Source organism: Heterodontus francisci, chromosome 2, assembly GCF_036365525.1.
Source record: "Heterodontus francisci isolate sHetFra1 chromosome 2, sHetFra1.hap1, whole genome shotgun sequence".
NCBI classification, from domain to species: Eukaryota; Metazoa; Chordata; class Chondrichthyes; order Heterodontiformes; family Heterodontidae; genus Heterodontus; species Heterodontus francisci.
Genome location: NC_090372.1, coordinates 57,863,718 through 57,881,931, shown reverse-complemented (window position 1 = coordinate 57,881,931; position 18,214 = coordinate 57,863,718). Strand labels below are relative to the sequence as shown.

At 41.4% G+C, this 18,214-nt stretch overlaps 1 protein-coding gene across 4 annotated transcripts in view; it reads left to right on the top strand.

The window, feature by feature from the left end:
* The window catches only part of LOC137384483 (triple functional domain protein), an 873,575-nt gene that overhangs the window by 555,176 nt on the left and 300,185 nt on the right, over positions 1-18,214 (top strand). For all 4 annotated transcript variants that reach the window (XM_068058645.1, XM_068058631.1, XM_068058625.1 and 1 more), the window contains 7 exons: positions 558-673; positions 3,307-3,429; positions 4,149-4,337; positions 4,439-4,554; positions 5,394-5,460; positions 6,105-6,214; positions 9,827-9,896. In XM_068058645.1, coding sequence (XP_067914746.1) covers positions 558-673; positions 3,307-3,429; positions 4,149-4,337; positions 4,439-4,554; positions 5,394-5,460; positions 6,105-6,214; positions 9,827-9,896 — 791 coding nt within the window. The remainder of the gene's footprint in view (positions 1-557; positions 674-3,306; positions 3,430-4,148; positions 4,338-4,438; positions 4,555-5,393; positions 5,461-6,104; positions 6,215-9,826; positions 9,897-18,214) is intronic.

Here is an 18,214-nt window from a genome sequence, read left to right as displayed (position 1 = left end):
CTGTATCTTATGAAAAGTTTTAATGACTTTACGCACGACCTGTCTCCAACAGCTTACTTCCTGTTAACTCTGTTGGGGTCAGGAGCAAGAAGCCCGCTCTGCTGGCCTCATCCTTGTGTCTCTGTGAACCCCTCGAGCCCTTCAACCCTTCCCCCGAGGCTTTGCATTCCTCTGACTCTGGCCTCTTGTGTATTTCCGTTCCTTCTGACCATGTTATCATTGATAGATGTGCCTTCAGCTGCCTAGGCCCAGTGCTCTGGAATTTACTCCCTAAATCTCTCCATCACCTCCTCCTTTGACACTCTTGTTAAAATGTATCTCTTTAACCCCTCTTAATATTTTTGATCATGTTTCTTAGAAGTACTTGGAACATTTTTCTAAATTATACACTATAAATGCAAGTTGTCATCCTTCCTAGGAATCTGTAGCACCCTCCTACTGTAAATCCTTGTACATCCATGTTGACTCTTAGAGATTTCCTTTCTCATTTGAACTCAAATTGGTGTAGTCATATAGACTTTCTGATTTTAATGTGGTAAAATCTTTGCATATTATAGACATTCTTAACGAGTTGTTACAAAGGGAGAACCGGGTGTTGCATTTTTGGACCATGAGGAAGAAGAGACTGGACCAGTGCCAGCAGTATGTGGTTTTTGAGAGGAGTGCTAAACAAGTAAGTAATGTACTTTGTAGCTTTTTTGTGTGTGTTAAGAGATAGTTTTACTGAATTAATAACAATCAGAATTATTCTTTCACTCAGTAAATGAAACTTCTGAAACAAAACAAGAAATGCTTGAAGCATTAGAATTGGTCTTTCCCTTGATATATTCTAACAGACCTCCAAACATCAGAAATTTAAGATTAAAAAAACATGTCTAATGAGACAGTGCTGTCCCATTCAATCCTATGGTCTCTTAACTCCTATAAATCCGATTATTTTCAGTAAATTTTTAAAATTGAATTTCTAGCATTTCCAGTTTTTCATCTTTATTTGAAATTCCTTCAATAAATGTTAACTCTGAGACAATAGAAGTTTGGACAAAAGAGCATGGTTTTATGAAAGGGAAATCATGGTTGACAAATTTGTTAGAGTTCTTTGAGGATATAACAATCAGCGTGGAAAAAGGGGAACCGGTAGATGCAGTGTATTTAGATTTTCAGAAGGTGTTCGATAAGGTGCCACATAAAAGGTTATTGCACAAAATAAGAGCTCAGGGTATTGGGGATCATGGATTGAGGATTGGCTAACACACGGAAGGCAGAGAGGCGGGATTAATGGGTCCTTTTCAGGTTGGAAAGCCGTAACTAGTGGGGTGCCGTAAGGATCGGACCTAGGGCCTCAACTATTTATTATCTATATTAATGACTTGGAGGAAGGGACAGAGTGCAGAGTATCCAAATTTGCTGACGATACGTAAATAGGTGGGAGGGCATGTTGTGATGAGGACACAAAGAATCTGCAAAGAGATATAGATAGTTTAAGTGAGTGGGCAAAAACTTGGCAGATGGTGTTCAATGTGGGAAAGTGTGAGGTCATCCACTTTGGTAAGAAGAATAAAAAGGCAGATTATTATTTAGATGGAGAAAGACTACAAAATACTGTAGTACAGAGGGGTCTGGGTGTTCTTGTGCATGAAACACAAAAGGTTAGCATGCAGGTGCAGCACGTAGTTAGGAAGGCAAACGGAATTTTGGCCTTTATTGCTAGGGGGTTAAGAGTTTAAAAGTAGGGAAGTCTTGTTACAACTGTACGGGGTGTTGGTGATATTGGAATACTGCGTACAGTTTTGGTCCCCGTATTTATGGAAGGATATACTAGCTTTGGACGCAGTTCAGAAAAGATTCACTAGGCTGATTCCTGGGATGAAGTGGTTGTCTTATCAAGAATGGCTAAACAGGTTAGGCCTTTATTCATTGGAGTTTAGAAGAATGAGAGATGATCTTATTTTGAAACATAACAGATTCTAAGGGAGGTTGACAAGGTAGATGTTGAGACTATGTTTCCACTGGTGGGGAATCTCGAACTAGGGGACATAGAATAAGGGTCACAAATTTAAAACTGAGATGCGAAGGAAATTCTCTGAAATTCTCTGCCTCAGAGAGTTGTGGAGACTAGGTCACTAAATATATTTAAGGAGGAGGTAGATAGATTTTTGAAATCTCGGGGAGTCGAGGGTTATGCGGAGCAGGCCCAAAAGAGGAGTTGAGGCCTGGGATAGATCAGCCATGATCTTATTGAATGATGGGGCAGGCTTGAGGGGCTGAATGGCCTACTCCTGCTTCTATTTCTTATGTTCCTTTTTCTTATTCACTCTTTCACACTCACTGCTTTACATTCTTGAATTGACAACAACAAATATAACTTTAAAGCAATGGCATGTGTTTAATGAAAGCATAGTCTTAAACAAGTTGAAATGTTCATGTTTTGAAAATATCAGAATTTTTTCCATTGTGCAGACAATAGAGATGTGCGATCAGTAAAATATTTTATCTGAAAATAAAATGGGAAATATATGGCAATTAACTGATATATCTTAATTCACATGGTTGCTCACAATTATTTGCACTTCGCATAAACAAATTACATTTAATTCAGTATAGATTAAATTTATATTAAAATATGTTGCATGTTATGTAAGTAGTATGGAATGATACGTTACACACTAATAGGGAAAATAAGTGTTAATTTAGTCTTTCTGTAGTTTTTAACTTCTGTAACCTGATCTGTTTAGTTTAATAAATAACCCTAACTGAAAATATACTCACAATATGGACTAGAACTCAGTACTTGCCTTAGCTGAGTTTCAAGCCTATTACATGAATATGTCTGTAACAAAATAAGTAGCGTACAGGTTGTAATATTGCAGCTGACTCTAAATACATGTATCAGTTCCTTGCCTAGTACATGCTATACACTTTACAGTTTCTAATTAAGCTAAAATGTAGAGAAATCTATGTATCAACATAACATTAGAGATTGTCGCACACCAATTTTAGAAATTGTAATAATTCAGAATGATTGATTCAAAAAGTCAAACCCACATTTAATACAATCCCCGTAAATTGAGCATATTGTACATTCTAGCAAGTTACATGCTATAATGTCTCATGTAGCTTAAAAAGTAATATGGTAACGCTTTGTGTGTGTGTGGAAAGAGAGGCCTGTACTGCAGGTGGAAAGTATATCCAGAAGAGTTTAATCCAACATTACTGAAAAATTAAGTTAAAAGTTTTAATGGAAATTGGTCCTCATATTAATGGCTATAAATGGCTACTTGTGACACAATATGCTTCAATTATTTGTAGGCTCTAGAGTGGATCCATGATACTGGAGAGTTCTATCTGTCCACACACACATCCACAGGCTCCAGCATTCCACACACTCAAGAGCTTTTAAAAGAACATGAAGAATTCCAAATTACTGCAAAGGTAAGCAAGATGCCTGGGTTTGAAAGAATTATGTACTTTCAGTCCACACATGAAGCAAAACCTGGATTTTTACTTAGTCCTGAATGGCAACGTTGCCATTTTTTGCTGAACTCAAAGCAGGATAAGAGGTAGAATAGGACCATGACGGGTAAGATCGTAGCTTGAGTTCTGATGTTTCATCTGTTGATGTTGAAAATGTACTAACGCTCTTGATAGCTGGGTTTTCACATAGGGCATAGGTGTAAATGGGGAAAAAATACCTCCATTTTAAAAATTAGACTTTCAGTGCCTGAAATTTATTTTAATAATTTGAGCATTTTGAGCGTTCAGAAGCTACAATGGAGGAACAGTTGGAGGACACTTATGCTTAGTTGCACTTTCTAGTGAATGTAGTATATTTCGACCAGATTAATGATGTTTAAGGATGTAACATCATCACACATATTAATTCTTGTTCATTTTTCTTGGTTAGTTCAGTTCTCAGTGCGCTGTTATGCACAAAGTTAAATTTTTTTAGTTTCATGCAACTTGCTTACATCTTAGCATTGTTTTTTAAATGGACTTGTATGAAAATAAAACTTTTAATCAGCCCATAATATCAGTGCTTTAATATATGGTACTCTTACACTGGGTAACCTTAATGCTAACACTTGAATTGTCATGGCTTTTCGTAAAGAGAAAATGCCAATGTCTGAAATTTGTTCTGTTCTTGTTTACAGCAAACCAAAGATCGTGTGAAACTGTTGATACAACTGGCTGATGGCTTTTGTGAAAAAGGGCACTCCCATGCAGTGGAAATTAAAAATTGGGTCACAGCAGTTGATAAGCGATATCGGGATTTCTCCCTTCGCATGGAGAAATATCGTGTAGCATTAGAAAAAGCACTGGGAATCTCAGACTCCAAAGCGGTGAGTTAATGTGGCAACCAGATATTCTGTTCTTTTACTTCCACTATGTTTCTCTCATGCTTAGAGAACTCCTGTACTGTTTTCTCCACCTCCCAATGCAGAGCAAAGACTTACAATTGGACATCATCCCGGCAAGTGCTCCTGGTTCAGAGGTGAAACTCCGTGATGCCGCACATGAGCTCAATGAAGAAAGGCGAAAATCAGCTCGCAGGAAAGAGTATGTTCTGATTTCTGTCAAGTTGTCTGAGTTTCCCAGTTCTGATATAGGAAAACAAAATTGTATTTAATTGTTTTACAGGATCTACTCATTTTACATCTTTACAAATCTATAGTCATGGGTATTGGCATATGAATGTTGACTATGTTTAATAGCACTGTAAATTAATATTTATTGTAAAATGGAAGGAATATTCTATGAAGAAGTAATGATAGAACATTTGTCAAAATTATTAATATTTAATGCTCAGACTATGTTGGCTTCTCTGCTTTAAGTCGTGTATAATTGGTGAAATAATGCAACCTTGAGACTGTTAAATGCCTAATACAAATTTGGTTTCTTTAAGTCAGAGTGGGTAGGTGGGAATTGATTAAGATTATTTTTAAACAGCGGGTCTGAAATAACTCAGTTTGGAGAGCGTTAGCCTGAAGATTTAAAGGTCCCAGGTTCAGTCCTGGGTTTCAGCAATTTGGGCAGCACATTGGTTAGCACCGCAGCCTCACAACTCCAGCGACCCGAGTTCAATTCTGGGCACTGCAAGTTCTCCCTGTGACTGCGTGGGTTTCCACCGGGTGCTCCGGTTTCCTCCCACAGCCAAAGACTTGCAGGTTGATAGGCCATTGTAAATTTCCCCTAGTGTAGGTAGATGGTAGGAGAATTGTGGGCATGTGGTAGGGAATATGGGATTAATGTAGGATTAGTATAAATGGGTGGTTGATGGTCGGCACAGACTCGGTGGGCCGAAGGGCCTGTTTCAGTGCTGTATCTCTCTATGACTCTAGTTGGAAAATAATAATAGTTATGAATTCCGACAATGTAATCGACCGCTTTGTCCTCAGGTTTATTATGGCAGAACTGATCCAAACTGAAAAAGCTTATGTGCGAGATCTTCGGGAGTGTTTGGAAGTAAGTTTATCTTATTATAACTGTTTATAGGACACACTTATAGAAATGGTGTGCTATGTTGCAGAAATCCTGTAACTCTGTTGTCTTTTCCACTTATTGAGTGGTATATTTAATGACTTTAAAAATAACATTAATATTAAAAATTAGTTTGGAAAATTTTATGAAGTCTTGCATAGATTTATTCACTATTATTCACTATTTTTGAAAATTTGTAATCAATTTTTTTTCAGCTACGGTTGCAGTATTTTCACGGAAGTAGTTTTCTTTAACATTTGTCCGACTTTGAACAAACTAGGCTGTCATCTATTGGCACCATTTACTCTGGATGATGAGAACCAGAAACTACTGCATTTGCAGATCTAGATCTTGCTTAGAAACTTGAAACTACTGTTTCAGTGTGGATTTCTTGAAAGTAACACGCTTTAAGCATTATCAAATATAACTCTGAGAAGAATTTAAAAAATCATTCTGTCCTTTTACCTGGATCATAAGTTTTTCAAGAGAGAGAGAGCGTGACCATTTGCTTTAGAAGTTTCTGAAATTCTTATTAATTAATGATGTTTCACTCTGATAAAGATATAACTGCTTACAATTACTGTGTTCAGTGTGCACTCCTCAAAAATGTTTTTCTTTTTCCAAACTAGACATATCTCTGGGAAATGACGAGCGGTGTAGATGAAATTCCACCTGGGATTGTAAATAAAGAACATGTAATATTTGGTAACATGCAGGAAATCTATGAATTCCATAATAAGTAAGTAGGCTTCATATTTGGCAATATTTTTCTTGCACAGCACACATTTGGAATTTCTTGGAACAAATTGCAACATAAACCATAAACAATCTGTTTTTCAAATTACCCATTATGTTTCTTATGATGCTGGGATGATGTTAGGAAGAGATTTATGTTCTTGTGTCGTCTATCCAAGCATAATAAATCCTCACTTCAAAAACTTCAAAATGCTTTGTCAAGGGTAGTATATTGGAATTGACCTGCATGGGCGGCACAGTGGTTAGCACCGCAGCCTCACAGCTCCAGCGACCCGGGTTTGCAAGTTCTCCCTGTGTCTGCGTGTGTTTTCGCCGGGTGCTCCGGTTTCCTCCCACAGCCAAAGACTTGCAGGTTGATAGGTAAATTGGCCATTATAAATTGCCCCATCAGGTGGCAGGACCGTATCTCCAACACAGAAGTCCTCGAGGCGGCCAACATCCCCAGCTTATACACACTACTGAGTCAGCGGCACTTGAGATGGCTTGGCCATGTGAGCCGCATGGAAGATGGCAGGATCCCCAAAGACACATTGTACAGCGAGCTCGCCTCTGGTATCAGACCCACCGGCCGTCCATGTCTCCGCTTTAAAGACGTCTGCAAACGCGACATGAAGTCCTGTGATATTGATCACAAGCCGTGGGAGTCAGTTGCCAGCGTTCGCCAGAGCTGGCGGGCAGCCATAAAGGCGGGGCTAAAGTGTGGCGAGTCGAAGAGACTTAGCAGTTGGCAGGAAAAAAGACAGAGGCGCAAGGGGAGAGTCAACTGTGTAACAGCCCCGACAAACAAATTTTTCTGCAGCACCTGTGGAAGAGCCTGTCACTCTAGAATTGGCCTGTATAGCCACTCCAGGCGCTGCTCCACACACCACTGACCACCACCAGGCGCTTACCCAAAGTCTCTCGAGATAAGGAGGCCAAAGAGAAGAGAAAAAGAAGAGAAATTGCCCCTAGTATAGGTAGGTAGTAGGGGAATATAGGGACAGGTTGAGATGTGGTAGGGATATAGGGTTAGTGTAGGATTAGTATAAATGGGTGGTTGATGGTCGGCACAGACTCGGTGGGCCGAAGGGCCTGTTTCAGTGCTGTATCTCTAAATAAAAATAAAATTGTCACAGGGAATGGTGAAATGTCATGTTGATGCCTTACTCCACTGAATCACCTGATCGCAGTCATGCTGTGAAAAGCTTCCCAAGGTCAGGTGGGATAATTTCCCATCTTCTAAGTAATAGCACACCTCAGCAACATAGAAGACTTTTAGAACTATTTAGAACATTGTCAAATGATTTGTTTGATAACTTTCTGCATTTGAATATAAACTTGTAGCCCCGTTAATATACAAATGTGTTATTGGAAAACAAAAATTCAAACAAGACTAAATTGAAATATTATGGACGATCTGGTCCACACTGCAGGGGGAAACAAAAGTCAGCCTTTTAGGAGAAAGACAGCTTAAAACACCTGATGGAGTCAGACGTGAGCAGCAGCAGCTGCGAGGATTAAAACATAAAATAAGTGAAGTTCAACACATTATATTATTGGATAATGTCATCAAACTTGAGAAGGACGTGATTCTCATCAAACTCAGTTCATTTACCTATGTTTCTCTTCTCATAGAAATAATGGGTAGAATTTTACTGCAGGCCTTGTGACCCTGATGTCGGGACCATATGGGGTGCGGAGCCCAAACTTGTTAGCAGCAAGACTGGCTGGTAACTTCCTGCGTAGCAGCCTCCTAATTGGCCGCTTCCAAACTTGCCATCCTATTGAGGACAGTATGCGGGTCCCTGAGGCTGCAGGCCCAATCAGAGAGCCAGCAGCCCTGGAGTCTTGGCAGTCCCACCAGGAGAGCCTCAACATGGAGGCACCCTCATTTGCCTGCAGAGAAGATAATGATTAAAAGATCCCGAAACCGTTTGGGCCATTGGGGTGGAGGGGAAATCCCTCCGTGGGATTGGGCATGGCTGTAATTGTGGTCTTTCATCCCTGCAACCCCATCATTGGGGCATGGAGCTTCTGGCTCCAATGTCCCTTTCATCTGCCACAGGGAGGCCACCTCCAATGAGATGGCGGTCTCTGCATGCAGTGAGGGGGCCATTCCACCGGTGGGAAAGTTCTGGTGACGCTGCAAAATTTGGGCCTTAATCACCCTAATTGGCTGCCCGCCTCTGTGTGGCAGGCAGACAGTCCTCTTCCCAGCCCGTCCCAGGCTAGTTCCCCGGTGGCAGAAAGGTGTTGGGGAGCTGTCCCGACATGGTTCTTCCCTATTTTCCTGGTCATCCCCCTGCCCCAGTCTCCAACCTTATCTCCACAGGGTTGGGAAAATCCAGCCCAATGACTTCCAACATCCAGCAAGTTGAAGGCTTGATTGGATTGTAATCCAAGTATTTGTCCATCATCAGACATTGGATCAATTAAAAATAATGAATTAGAATGAACTTCCATCTATGATTGCAAACACCCTCACCATTATTCTGAAATAAAGCTTATTTGAAAAACTACCTAATACATAATGCTGGTGCAAAATGCATGTTTTCAAATTATAATCAACAGCAACTTGTCATTAATGTCTACAGCACATAACAGGGAAGGAAATTAATACTGAGCAATAATAGGAGAGGTAACTAATGAAAGAGTTGAAGGGGTAGGTTTTGAGTATGGTTTGAAGATAGGGGGAGAGTTCCAGAGTGTAGGGCTAAGTTGGCTGAAAGCACTGCCATAAAATGTAGAGTGAAGGAAGGAGGGGGTTACATGGAGACCAGAGTTGGAAATGCAGAAGGCACCAGCTGTCGTGGGCTAAAGGAAATTCCAGAAATAGAATGGCCATGGAAGGATTTGTAAATGAGGATTTTGAATTAATTGGAGTTAGTGACGCAATGGAGGCCAGTGATGGCAAGTGACGAATGGGAGAATGCAGCATGAGAATCTGGATAGTAGCATCATGGACAGAATGCAGATGCTAAAATAATAGACATATACTAGAAGATGTTTCTATTTCCTTTATATGACATGTTTGCATTTAATTGACCAAGCTCCAGCATTACTCTGTTGACTGCTTTCAAGAAAGTTTTCTGAACATTCGCACATTTCCAGTTTTATAATGACTCAGCTGAGGATTTCCCAAGTGGATGCTTCAACAGCTTTTTCCATAGTACAGCTAAATGAGCCTGACATACGTATCCTAGCTCTCATAATACCATTGGTTTGGATGGGGTTAACTGGTTTGTCTAGAAGTCTACAACCATGTTTCGTTTACAAGATACTGCAACAAATTAGAGTAAGGGAAATTTTGGTGCAGTAAAAATGTGTAAGTATAGATAGATTATATAGGTAAATAAAAGTGAACAGTTCTACCTTTAGAATAAATTTGCTTGAATTTCTTTTAAAGAAAATATATAAACTGTGCAGTATGAATTAAGGGTTTTAATTTGAAATCTTTATCAAAACATTGTCCACCTCCTTTACAAGCCAGTTGTAAATTGACTGGCAGGATATCCTCATCATATTGATCTGAGTGCAGAGCATCCTGGTTGTAAACCGTAATTGAAACTATATTTTTCAATTGTTTGATTTTATGTACTTCAAAATATCTTTGCAGTTTATTTCTGAAAGAGCTGGAGAAGTATGAGCAGCTGCCAGAAGATGTGGGGCATTGTTTTGTCACCTGGGTAAGTCACTTGTTGCTTTCAGGAGACTCTTTGCACCAGGTAATTATAAAAATTATGACAACAAGATGGACAGTTGGTGCAGTGTATCTATGCAGTTAAATTATTTATTTATATAGTGCAAAAATAATATAGTCCACCACTTAAAACCATAATCTGAGTGGCAGTATATTAAAAAGTTGTATTTTCATCAAGCCACAATTCGGATTCTGTGTTGCAGTTGAAAATTGGCTTACCCACAACTCTCTAATAAACACATCCTAGTATCCAGAATCCTCCTCTATTATCTAAATAAGTTAAAATAATTTGTTCGAGCTCCCTGAAGGATTAGTTGGTTAAAACAGGTGTAACTGAGCCTTCCACAGCAGTACTTCGATTCCTACATCCCTAGATTCTAGAAAGGTCCCAGCGGATTGGAAAACTGCAAAGGTAACACTTCTCTTCAAGAAAGGAGAGAGACAAAAAGCAGGAATTCATAGGCCAGTTAGCCTAACGTCAGTCATTGGGAAAATGCTGCAATCCATTATTAAGGAAATCGCAGCAGGACATTTAGAAAATCATAAAACCATGCTGACTCTGCTTGATTGTATTATGAAAGGAAAATCATGTTTGACAAATATATTAGAGTTCTTTGAGAATGTAACAAGCAGGGTGGATAAAAGGGAACCAGTCGATGTAGTGGACTCAGATTTCCAGAAGGTATTCAATAAGGTGCCACATAAAAGGTTACGGCACAAGATAAAAGCTGATGGTGTTGGGGGTAATATATTAGCATGGATCGAGTATTAACTAACGAACAGGAAACAGAGTTGGAATAAATGGGTCATTTTCTGATTGGCGAACTGTAACTAGTGGAAAGCCACATGGATCAGTGCTGGGGCCTCAACTATTTGTGATCTATATTAATGACTTGGATGAAGGGACCGAGTGTATATAGCCAAATTTGCTAACGATGCAAAGATAGGTAGAAAGGAAGTTGTGAGGAGGACACGAAGAGTCTGCAAAGGGATATAGATAGGTTAAATGAGTGGGCAAGAATTTGGCAGATGGAGTATAATGTGGGAAATTATGAGGTTGTCTTTGGTCACTTTGATGGGAAGAATAGAAAGCAGAATATTATTTAAATGTAGAGAGACTGCAGAATACTGCATTACAGAATTATCTGGGTGTCCTTGTGCAGGAATCACAAAATGTTAGCATGCAGGTACAGCAAGTAATTAGGAAGGCAAATGGAATGTTAGCCTTTACTGCAAGGGGGATGGAGTATAAGAGGCAAGTCTTGCTACAACTGTACAGGGCGCTGGTGAGACCACACCGAGAGTACAGCGTACAGTTTTGGTGTCCTTCTTTAAGGAGGGGTTATACTTGTATTGGAGGCAATTCAGAGCAGGTTCACTAGGCTGATTCCTGGGATGAACGGGTTGTGTTATGAGGAAATATTGAACAGATTGGGCCTATATTCATTGGAGTTTCGAAGAATGAGAGGAGATCTTATTGAAACAGATAACCTGAAGAGGTTTGACAGGGTAGATGCTGAGGATGTTTCCCCTCGTGGGGGAGTCTAGAACTAGGGGACAGAGTTTCAAAATAAGGGGTCTCCCATTTAAGAAGTGAGGAGGAATTTTTCTTTTCTCAGAGGGTTATTAATCTTTGGTATTCCCTACCCAAAATGCTGGGACATTGAAAATATTCAAGGCTGCGTTAGACAGATTTTTGAGTGTTATTGGGAGTAAGCAGGAAAATGGAGTTAAGGCCACAATCAGATCAACCATAATCTTATTAATGGCGGAGCAGGCTCGAGGGGCTGTATGGCCTACTCCTGGTCCTGTTTCTTATGATCTTAAGTACTCATTAGTTGGTGTATTTTATAGGCCACCAACTAGTGGGAAGGTTATAGAGGAGCAAATATGCAGGGAGGGGTGCAAGAACTATAGAGTAGCGATAATTGGGGGGACATCAATTATCCTAATATAGGCTGGAATAGTAATAATGTAAAAGGTTGAGAGGGGGAAGAATTTCTGAACTGTGCTCAGGAGAACTTTCTTGATCAGAAGTTGTTTATTTTTCAGGTATCAAATGATTAAATGCAGTGTACTTTACCATCATCAAAAAATTGTAGTTTATATTATGCAGTGGAAAATATTTTCCCTTTTGCCATGTCTAGATATGAATAAAGTTAATTAGTATTTGTAGATGAAAGATGGTTGCATCACATCTCTTGAGATCTGCATATCAAGAAAGGTTCTTTGTGATTTTTCTCTTGTTGCACTGATATATTTACATTTTCCAGCTGGCAATATAGGTTTGACAAGTTGATGAGAGCTCACATGTGTATACTAATTATTCAAACCTGCTAAGTGTTGGTCTTCAAAACCCATAATTATGTAATTTTGTTTAAAAATATAAACTATTTTAATGTCTTAACTTCTTAAAAAATCACATGCATATGTGTAAACTCACAAAGCGTGGTAAATAAGGTGGGTGAGCTGCTGGCTCAAATAGCCGCATGGGAATATGATATTGTGCCGATAATGGGGACCTGGATCCAAAGAGGGTAGAATTGGGTACTAAATATTCTTGGATACAAGGTGTTCAGGAAAGAAGGGAATTTGGGTGGCGGTACTGATTAAAGAAAATATTATTGTGCTGGAGAGAGAGGATGTCCTGGAGGGGTCAAGGACAGAATCTGTTTGGTTAGAATTAAGAAAAAATAGAAGTACCATTGCAATACTGGGAGTATTTTATAGGCCACCAACTAGTGGGAAGGTTATAGAGGGGTAAATACGCAGGGAGGGGTGCAAGAACTATCGATTAGCAATAATTGGGGGACTTCAATTGTCCTAATATAGACTGGAATAGTAATAATGTAAAAGGCTGAGAGGGGGAAAAACTTCTGAACTGTGCTCAGGAGAACTTTCTTGATCCGTACATTTCCAGCTCAACAAGGACGGACACAACCTTGAATGCTCTAGTTCCCGTTAAAACTATTAATGTTTCTCAGCCTGGTCTTTGTCCCTGGAACAACCCTCATCTCAGCTCCCTTAAGTCCAAGGTATGAAGACTTGAATGGGTTTGGCAGACAATTGGTTTAGCCATTCATGGCCAGATCTGGCTAGACCACATAAAATACTATCAGCTCCTGCTCTCATCTGCTGAAACTGCTCACTTTCAGAATCATCTTGGAATACAAAGCTGGCTTATTTTCTCTACTGCAAACTGTCGTCTTAAACTCTACTCCCTCGTCTCCTCCAGCCTCACCTCCAACAACAAGGCTGAGGGGAGATTTAATTGAAGTGTATAAAATTATGAGGGGCCGAGATAAAGTGGATAGGAAGGACCTATTTCCATTAGCAGCAAGGTCAATTACCAGGGGGCATAGACGTAAAGCAATTGGCAGGAGGATTAGAGAGGAGTTGAGGAGAAATTCTTTGACCCAGATAGTCATGGAGATGTGGAACTCTGCCTGAATGGGTGGTAGAGGCAGAAACCCTCATCACATTTATAAAATACTTGGTTATGCATTTGAGGTGCCGTAACCTACAGGGCTACAAACGAAGAGCTGGAAAGTTGGATTAGTCTTGGTAGCTGTTCTTCAGTTGGCACAGACACGATGAGCCAAATGGTCTCCTTCTGTGCTGTAAATTTTCAATGTTTCTAACATTGGGCGGCGCAGTGGTTAACACCGCAGCCTCACAGCTCCAGCGACCCGGGTTCAGTTCTGGGTACTGCCTGTGTGGAGTTTGCAAGTTCTCCCTGTGACTGCGTGGGTTTCCACCGGGTGCTCCGGTTTCCTCCCACCACCAATGACTTGTAGGTTGATAGGTAAATTGGCCGTTGTAAATTGTCCCTAGTGTAGGTAGATGGTAGGGAATATGGGATTAATGTAGGATTAGTATAAATAGGTGGTTGATGGTCAGCACAGACTCAGTGGGCCGAAGGGCCTGTTTCAGTGCTGTATCTCTCTATGACTGTAAGTGCAAGGAGCTCAAGGACTTCTTTGTCACTAAGACTGAAACCATCTGATCAGCTGCCTCTGCCACTTCCCTCCCTTCCCCTAGCCCACTGAGCCAAACTGCCACCTGCCCTAACCCTGAACTTACATTGTTCTCCAGATAGTTTCTCTCCTATCTCCCATGATGCATTCTCCAAGCTCATCTAGCCCATGAGACTCACCCCATGCTCTCTCAGCCCTATTCCCACTAAACTGCTGACCACCCAATTTCCCTACTTGCATAAAAGCAAAATACTGCGGATGCTGGAAATCTGAAACAAAAACAAGAAATGCTGGATTCACTCAGCAGGTCTGGCAGCATCTGTGGAAAGAGAAGCAGAGTTAACGTTTCGGGTCAGTGACCCTTCTTCGGAACTGACAAATATTAGAAAAGTCACAGATTATAAACAAGTGAGGTGGGGGTTGGGCAAGAGATAACAAAGGAGAAGGTGCAGATTGGACCAGGCCACATAGCTGACCAAAAGGTCATGGAGCAAAGGCAAACAATATGTTAATGGGGTTTTGAAAGACAAAGCATTAGTACAGATTAGGTGTGAATATACTGAATATAGAACATCAAGTGCAAACCTGAAGAAACCAGGTTGTTTTTCTTCAGGTTTGCACTTGCTGATGTTCTATATTCAGTATATTCACACCTAATCTGTACTAATGCTTTGTCTTTCAAAACACCATTAACATATTGTTTGCCTTTGCTCCGTGACCTTTTGGTCAGCTATGTGGCCTGGTCCAATCTGCACCTTCTCCTTTGTTATCTCTTGCCCAACCCCCACCTCACTTGTTTATAATCTGTGACTTTTCTAATATTTGTCAGTTCCGAAGAAGGGTCACTGACCCGAAACGTTAACTCTGCTTCTCTTTCCACAGATGCTGCCAGACCTGCTGAGTGAATCCAGCATTTCTTGTTTTTGTTCCCTTCTTGCATCCTGTATTAGCTGATATTGATAATGGTTCTCTCTTCTCAGGTACCATTTCTCTCCCTTCAAATCTGCCATCATCGCTCCTCAATAAACCAATCCCTGACCCCTCCATACTTGCGAACTACCATCTCCAACCTTGCTTCCCTTTCCAGAGTATCTTGAATGTGTTTTCACCTCCCAAATTCGAGCTCATCTTTCCCAGAGCTCCATGTTCAAATCCCACCAATCAGGTTTCTACCTTACCAAAGACCTGAAATGACTTTTATCAAAGTCACAAATGGCATTCTGTGTTACTGTGACAAAGATAAACTATCCCTCCTCATCCTTCTTGACCTGTCTGCAGCCTTTGACACAGTTGACTACCACCATCCTCCTCCAGTGTCTCTCTACCTTCATCCCTTCTTCTTAGGTAGACCCTCGGGATTGAGGATAACTTGCTCCACTCCGGTTCAGTGGGTTCTGAGATGGCTGATAAGTCCAATGCGTAATCTGCAGATTCTGCCACGTGAGGGGCAAGTGATGCTTGAAGGGTCAGGTAGATGAGTAGTTTGGAAGTTTGTGCGCTCCCTCTGACGCCTCAACTTCACCTCTGCATGTTCCCGATGGAAGTCCCTAGAGGTGTACAATACCTTCCCGAATGAGCCTTCTCATTCTAGGATGGTCACGAGCCAGGGACTCAACACCAGTTGACAGGGATGTTTGATCTCTTCAGGGATACGTTGAAAACATCTCTAACGTATTTCCACTGTCCTCCTGGGAGTCTCCTGCTGCGACTAACTTCTGAGTAGAACAGCTGCCTCAGGAGTTTGGTATCAGGCATGTGAATGAAATGTCCCGCCCAGCAGAGCTGGTTTTGGGTGATTAACACCCCGATGCTGGGCAGGTTGGCTTGGAAGAAGGCGTTGCTGCTGGACTGCCTTTCTTGCCACCAAGTTTGGAGGATCTTGTGGAGTCACCTCTGGTGGTACTTCTCCACTGCTTTGAGGTCCCTGCTATAAGTTTTCCAAGTCTCCAAAGCATATAGAAGCCCAGGGACCACTGTTGCCTGGTAAACCATGATCTTAGTCTCAAGTTTGAGATCCTGATCCTCAAATACTCTCTTTCTCAGTTGGCCGAAAGCTGAGCTGGCACATTGGATGCGATGATGAACCTCGTCATCTATGTCTGCCTTCGCCAAAAGGAGGCCCCAAGGTATGGAAAATGGTCCACGTTTTCCAGGACCTTGCCATTGATCTTGATTGACATGGGTAGGTATTGTACTGTGGGAGCTGGTTGAACAATAACATTTGTTTTCCAAGTGCTTAGTGAAAGACCCATATTATGGACAGATGGAAAATGGCATCGCTGATTTCCACTGGTCACCTCCCAACTGACCACAGATAGTGCTTTTGTTTAAACTAGTGTTTCAGCCCCTATGTTTTGTTGCCCAAATAAACAGACAGGGACAGGTTTTCTCGTGAATTTAAAACAGACGATTAAATATTTATTGAATAATAATCACCTGAAATGTTTGCAACACCACCCACGCATGCATTCACTCTCATGCATACTCAAGAAAAGTTAGATAGGGTAAAGGGTAAGAGGCGTTAAGAGTTCAAAGTGTAAAAGCCTGCTGTTTTCAGGAACAAAACTGTGGGATCCTCTTGGAAGCTAAATTTTAAAGTTGCAGGCCTGTTTTGCTGGTTGTCTTGGCCTTGCTGGGTTGAAGAAGTCTCCTGGCAGTCAATACTTCAGTTCAAAGAAGGTGCTGGTATTTCTTCGTTTAATTTGCACAGATGGAGGAGTTGTTCAAAAGGCAGCTGGTTGCCAACTCATCTCAGCAGGGTTCAACTGCCTTAGCCAGAATTGGTCTTGCTCTTGCTGTCAGCCTTATGCTGGAATTCAAGATGGCTTTCGATAGTCTCTCTGTGGCAAGAGATCCCAGACTGATATTCTGGCGTCTTGATCACTGATTGGCACCCTTTGTTCTCCAAAAAGATTACCTTTAAAGGTAAATTCATAAAATGTTTGCTTCACCCATGTGACTTTAGGCTTTCAGTTCCTGAGGGGCTAAACAATGGCTTCTGATCTTAGCCCATTTCGATAAGATGAGGGATGTTCACATCTTAATAAAAGCAAAGTACTGCAGATGCTGGAAATCTGAAATAGAAACAAGAAATGCTGGAAATACTCAGCAGGTCTGGCAGCATCTTTGGAGAGAGAAGCAAGAGTTAACGTTTCAGGTCAGTGACCCTTCAGAGCTGACAAATATTAGAAATTTAAAAGATTTGAAGCAAGTAAAGTAGGGGGTGGGGCAAGAGATAACAGAAGGACAAAAGGACAATGTTGATAGGACAAGGTCACACAGAATAACTGACCAGAAGGTCATGGAACAAAGGCAAATGGTATGTTAATGATGTGCTGAAAGACAGAGAGGGTTTGAATAGACTGTAAAACACAAAGCGCTCCAAGCACAAACATTAAAAAAATTAAAGAACAGAAGGCACAGTAGAAGCAAACTAAACACTAAAAAAACCTAAAATAAAATAACCAAAAAAAAGAGAAAATAAAAAATAACTAAACATAAAAGGGGGAGCCCGTCATGCTCTGAAATTATTGAATTCAATGTTCAGTCCGGCAGGCTGTAGCGTGCCTAATCGGTAAATGAGATGCTGTTCCTCGAGCTTGCGTTGATGTTTGCTGGAACACTGCAGCAATCTCAGGACAGGGATGTGAGCATGAGAGCGGGGCGGTGGGTGGGGGTGTTGAAATGGCCAGCAACTGGAAGCTCGGGGTCATGCTTACGGACTGAGCAGAGGTGTTCCGCAAAGCGGTCACCCAATTTATGTTTGGTCTCCCCAGTGCAGAGGAGACCACATTGTGAGCAGCGAGTACTGTATACTACATTGAAAGAAGTACAAGTAAATCATTGCTTCACCTGAAAGGAGTGTTTGGGGCCTTGGATAATGAGGAGAGAGGAGGTAAATGGGCAGATATTACACCTCCTGCAATTGCAGGGGAAGCTGCCGTGGGAAGGGAACGAGGTGTTGGGGGTAATGGAGGGTTGGACCATGGTGTCACGGAGGGAACGATCCCTTCGGAATGCTGACAGGGGAGGGGAAGATGCGTTTGGTAGTGGCATCACGCTGGATGTGGCAGAAGTGGCGGAGGATGATCCTTTGGATGTGGAGGCTGGTGGGGTGGCAAGTGAGGACAAGGGGAACCCTGTTGCGATTCTGGGAGGGAGGGGAAGGGGTGAGGGGAGAGGTGTGGGAAATGGGCCGGATGTGGTTGAGGTCCCTGACAACCACAGTGGGGGGGAATCCTCGGTTGAGGAAAAAGGAAGACATATCAGAAGCACTGTCGTGGAAGGTAGCATCATCAGAGCAGATGAGACGGAGAAACTGGGAGAA